The sequence below is a fragment of the Notothenia coriiceps genome, unplaced genomic scaffold, assembly GCF_000735185.1.
Source record: "Notothenia coriiceps isolate Sejong01 unplaced genomic scaffold, NC01 NC01_scaffold00024238, whole genome shotgun sequence".
NCBI lineage: Eukaryota > Metazoa > Chordata > Actinopteri > Perciformes > Nototheniidae > Notothenia > Notothenia coriiceps.
This window is the reverse complement of record NW_011356939.1, coordinates 62,312-68,039: the sequence shown is the minus strand read 5'-3', so window position 1 is coordinate 68,039 and position 5,728 is coordinate 62,312. Positions and strand designations below refer to the sequence as shown.

Here is a 5,728-nt window from a genome sequence, read left to right as displayed (position 1 = left end):
CTAAAGGAACATCCGCTATGTGTCGGTTTGGTCGGTTTTGTGGACTTGTGTGGGTTTCAGTGTCGGCTTTATTTTGTTATTCACACCGGAACTATGAACTCTTCTTTTTGCCGAAATATCCAACTATTTGCGACACTGCTTACCCAGACGTCTCGTTAAGCGGCGCCTAAGGTTGACAGACCAATAGTCGGACGATCGTGCCCGTCTTTATAGTCGTCCGACGGACGTGACTCAACACACACACACACCTATCCAGTTAAACCGGTTAGTCCGCGCCCCCCGAATGCATTGCCGAGCGCCTGCATTGCAAATTGCCGAGGTACCTAACCGGTAGGGTAAAATCAAGGCCCATGCAAGAAAAACTTTCCGTACATGGCTTTTAGTTATCTACTACTGCAGTACTACTGCAAAGTGGTTGTCCGCAAAAACCCCCTCATAAAGACAAAAATCTCAAATGAGCGATGTCCTACAGAAACTCCAAAAATGAGACGTCTGGCAAATGTACGTCCTTTTGGAAGTAAATTGTGGTGTTCCCCTTGCACCATTATTGCTTTCGTACTGTAACCAGTGGAAATTTATACAATAATTCCCGGGATAATCCCCAAACCCTCCAAAAAGGGAAAGGACATGAACAATAATCCAAAGAACACGTTTCGATTTTGGCACTATCCGAAATCCCCCCCCCCTGAAAGAGATTCGTCAACTGGTTAGGTTGTAGACTTTTAAGGGTTATATTACAACAAAGAGCAACCGTCGGTTCGAGTCAAAGGTCGGGTTGCGGGCCCTTTCAGAGACTGGAGGAGGTGGGTTGCTACCTCTGGGGTCGAGAACCCTCCTTTGGTAGGATAGTGCGTGTCGGCACTTGTCGGAATTTACATTATAACTTTTTATACTTCTTTCAAAATTATGTTAGGGCTATTACCAGCTTAGTGTTCCCTTACGGTGAGAAGTGCAAGTTCGGAACGAATGTCATGTGACAGTGTATTAGAGTCAAATTGACCGAATAAACTTAATAAAGGCTTACATTCACTTAGACTTGTAAATCAAAAACCACACATTTGGTCTGGTTATCCCGACAACAATGACTCAAAACAGCAAAACGTATATTGATTGGTGTACTTCACGTCGTGACAATGATAAATGTCGGAAGACAGAAACAGCTGCAAGTAACAAACATTGGCTCCGAAAACCTACGTGAAAAGAGAGTAGAGAAAGAAAAATCACAGTCTTTACAACACTTACACAAACCCGAAATTAAATTCACTTTAACAATTACAGAAGAAGAACTACGGTATTCATTAAATCACGGCGTTCTGATAGTAAAAAATGCGACGAAAAAATAAAATGGAGGGTGTCGCAGGAGAGAAGGAGGGGGAAGGAGGGAGTCCAAGCACCACACGCCCCCCCGTCACACTCCAAGGTAGTGGTCGAGGAAGAGGCTACCAGCCGGGTCGGGTCTGACCCCCCCACCATCCTGGGGGGGGGGAGTGGAGGCCTGTCCGGCCACGTCCCCCCGAGAAGGAAGGGGGGTACCCGTTGCCATAGGTGGTTGTCGTGTCCCACCCAATAGGAATCCATAGGTATACTACACTTTCCTTTCGCACCAAATCGTCGAGCAAAGCATCGTACCAGCGACCAAACTCAAGGGTCAAACCTGGGTGTTTACATAACAACCACCGAACTTTCTGCGGTCAAAGTGAAGGACCACCAGGAGTTCGTTTCTGTGACTTGGGGGTCGACATAAAAAAGTACACACATACAACCCAAACACGTACTACACATACAACCCAAACACGTGCACACATACAACCCAAACACGTACACACGTAAAACCCAAAAACGTCACACGTAACAACCCAAACACGTACACACTTACAACCCAAACACGTACACCAATACAACCCAACAAGTAACACACATACAAACCCAAAACACGTGCACACATGACAACCCAAACAACGTGCACACATACAAACCCAAACACCGTACACACATACAAACCAAACACATGCACACATACAACCCAACACGTGCACACATACCAACCCAAACAAGTACGCATCATACAAAACCCAAACACGTGCACACATACAACCCAACACGTGCACACATACACCCAAACAGTACACACATCACCAAACAAGTACACACATAAACCCAAACAGTACACACAATCAACCCAACAAGTACACACAACAACAAACACGTACACACATACAACCCAAAACACTACACACATACAACCAGAACACGTAACACACAATACAACCCAAAAGTACAAATACAACCCAAACAGTACAACATACAACCCAAACAAGTACACACATACAACCCAAACACGTACACACATACAAAACCCAAAACAATACGGCACATAACAACCCAAACGACGTGCACACATACAACCCAAACACGTGCACACATAACAACCCAAACAAGTACACACAATACAAGCCCAAAACACGTCACACATACAACCCAAAACAGTACGCACATACAAACCCAAACACGTGCCAAATACAACCCAAACACGTCACACCATACAACCCAAACAAGTACACACATACAACCCAAACAAGTACACACATACAACCAAACAAAGTACACACATCAACCCAAACAGTACACACATACAAACCCAAACACGTAACACATACAACCCAAACACGTACACACATACAACCCAACACGTACACAACATACAACCCAAACAAGTACAACATACAAACACCGAAACACGTACACACCATACCAACCCAAAACACGTGCACACATACAACCCAAACACGTGAACACATACAACTCCAAACAATACCACACATACAACCCAAAAAGTACATACCATACAAACCCAAACAGTACACACATACAACCCAAATACCGTACAACACTATACAACTTACCCAAACAAGTACACACATAACAACCAAAAATACACACATACAACCCAAAGCAAGTACTACACATACAACCCAATCAAGTACCACATACAACCCAAACAAAGTACACACATACAACCCAAACCGTGACACACATACAACCCAAGACAAGTACACACATCAACCCAATCAAGTACACACATACAACCCGGACAAGTACACACATACAACCCAGACACGTGCCACATCATACCAACCCAAACACGTGCACACATACAACCCAAACACGTGCAACACATACAACCACAAACAGTCACACATACAACCCAAACACGTGCACACATACAACCCAAACAAGGGGGGGGGGAGCTGCAGCGAGCCGTTTAGTGGAGAAAGTGAATACTGCTGAATATACTTTACAGAGATGCTGTATGCGAAACCAATGTGAGTTTGGAAAATTGCACAGTATTTTTCTATTTTAGTATACCTCAACAATGGAATTATGATCAGTGGAAATGGCCATGACACCTCTCCTTTAAATGTAATTATCAAGACAAAAACAAATTTCCAAACAATTTAAGATTTAAAACTGTTTTGTTTAGGAGGGAAGCTAAAAGAAGGTTCAAGGTTCTTTATTGTCAAACTAACATAGCTACAGAGTAATTATGTCGTTGAACATCTTACTGTAGGTCACAGGCTTCTCCAACAATGCAACACAATAATACAGATAAGCAGACAATATTAAAACAATATTAAAATATACTATATTAAAAGTAATACAAAAAGAGAAATAGTTCTAAAAAAAGTGAGAAAGTGGAATAGAGCAATACGAGTCTATATACAAGTTATTGGAATGATATATTAGATAATAGATACACAATTACTAAGTTGCAGATGAATGTTATGAAATTGAGTGAACAGAACAGCTGTTTGATTTTAATACATTCAAACTGCAACCAATACCAAAGTAGATTTGGCTTTTGTTATGATTGGCTGTGAATAAGAAAATATGAAAGACAGACCATCTACTTTTATTATTTTTTTTAGAAAGTGGCAGATAATATAAGATTATTTTCCTCTCCCTGCTCCTTTTCGGTCAATGGTGTGTTTATAGACATATAGAAATGTTTTGTAAATAATTGTAGTTGTGCGTACCATGAACGGAACAATTAAAAATGAAATGATGGGAAATGCTGTCCACTAACATTTAACAACAAGCAGAAACCTATAATCCTTTACCTGTTGAGTGACATGTTTCTTTGGGGCAGGCGAGGCATGTTGTGGTCGTCCCCTCCAGCCGACGAGGGGGGGAGAGGGGGGGGTCCCGGTCGTCCCGGAGGAAGAGGAGGGGCACCCCCACCGACTGATGGCCGAGAGGAGGAGGAGACGGAGGAGGGAGGTTTGGAGTTGAGGGAGGGGGGAGGAGGCGGGAAATCACGGGGCATCGACGGCCTGTGACCCCCCGCGGGAGCTGGGGGGGGAGGGGGTCTGTCGTCAGGGAGAGGAGGCCTCCCTCCAGGGGTCGGAGGTAACGAGGGTCTGCTGCTGCTGTTGTTCGGGGGCGGAGGAAGAGGGGCGGAGAACCCTTGTCTCGACCCAGACGAGGGTCCGCCTGATGGGGGGGGGAGTGAGCCGTGCCTCCCTGGTGGGAGGCTCGGAAGCGGGGGTCCGGAGGTGGGTCGGGGTCCTGCAGGGACGGAGGGGGGAGGGGGGCCCCCGCGAGAGTGGATGTTCTGGCTTGGTCGAGGTGTGTTGGGTACGGGAGGGGGGGGGCCGCCCGGAGTGTCCTGTCTGGAGGAGAAACTCGGTCGGCCCTTTGGAAGATCAGGGACACTGTTACGGGCGCTAGAAGGGGCTGCTGGGAGTTTGGGCGGGACGATGGAGCCCCCACTCCCCCTACCACCGAAGGGGCTGGGACCACCAGAGCGGCCTCCAGGTGGGAGCATGGGTCCTCTGCTGGGTGCTGGGTCTGGGAAAAACAGAACATACAATTAAAAATTAATTGATCAAAAAAAATCTAATACAAATATTTCTGCGAGAAAAAATGTACGGTACTCTTTTTAGGCTTTGTAAAGACTGCAGTAGCTACTCTGGTGACTCTGATTCCCGATTCAGAAGCATGAGAAAAGGACGTCCGATATTTCATCTTCCAAAGAAATAAATTGCGCTGCCTTGCACTTATTAATTGTTGCTATTTTTGTGCACAGACAGTCTGGTTTCACGCAATTCTCGACTGGTAGCAGCGTGTGTTCTGCCCGGCACTTTTGTCAATCTGGATTTAACTTCAACATTATGCATGGGTGTTATGGGTAACACAACAGACACATTTAAGTGGCCAATTCGATTAGTAGCACATTATAAAAATAAAAAAACACAGCATAGCATTTCTTTCACTCGTATTTGAAGTTTGACACTTAGAAAATCTGATTTGAGTAGCCACAACTGTCCTGTATTTCTCAAATGAGTCTGGACACAATCTAAAAAACATTTCATAAAACAGAGTTGGGCTATCAGACTGAATGAGAGGTGTTACTAGAAGTTTTCTGTGTTTTTGACCATTATTATTATGAATCCATCGGCTAAACCTGCTCATCCTCGAGGTTCAGAGTGAGGTTAGCCTTAATCCCGAGGTAAATTCTCTTAGTTACGGGCAATTTCCAGATCATTTACGACCATGGGAGGAACCTTTGTGTCCCTGGTAGACACACATATGCACTGGAAGAACATGCAAACTTGAATTAATGAAATAATAATATATATTTTACCATTTCTACTACCGCTTCCTGCAGACCTCAGTTTGGGCATCCCTCCTGCAAACAGGCCGCCTCCACCTCCTCCTCCTCCTCCTC

The 5,728-nt window shown here is 44.8% G+C and overlaps 2 protein-coding genes across 2 annotated transcripts in view; both read right to left on the bottom strand.

The window, feature by feature from the left end:
* The window catches only part of LOC104954939 (protein phosphatase 1 regulatory inhibitor subunit 16B-like), a gene marked incomplete at its 3' end in the record, with an annotated part of 33,169 nt that overhangs the window by 9,031 nt on the left and 18,410 nt on the right, over positions 1-5,728 (bottom strand). The window lies entirely within an intron of this gene.
* Positions 4,115-5,722, bottom strand: LOC104954938 (WAS/WASL-interacting protein family member 1-like). Its single transcript, XM_010782148.1, has 2 exons — positions 5,645-5,722; positions 4,115-4,848 (listed from the first exon to the last, which is right to left on the bottom strand). The coding sequence occupies exons 1-2, from the start codon at positions 5,682-5,684 to the stop codon at positions 4,115-4,117; spliced, it is 774 nt and encodes a 257-aa protein (XP_010780450.1). The 5' UTR covers positions 5,685-5,722.

Coding starts and splice junctions, on each gene's coding strand:
- LOC104954938 (XM_010782148.1), bottom strand. CDS start 5,684: ATGCCCAAACTGAGGTCTGCAGGAAGCGGTAGTAGAAATG. Junction 4,849..5,644: donor AGGAAGCGGTAGTAGAAATG/GTAAAATATATA, acceptor TGTTTTTCCCAG/ACCCAGCACCCAGCAGAGGA.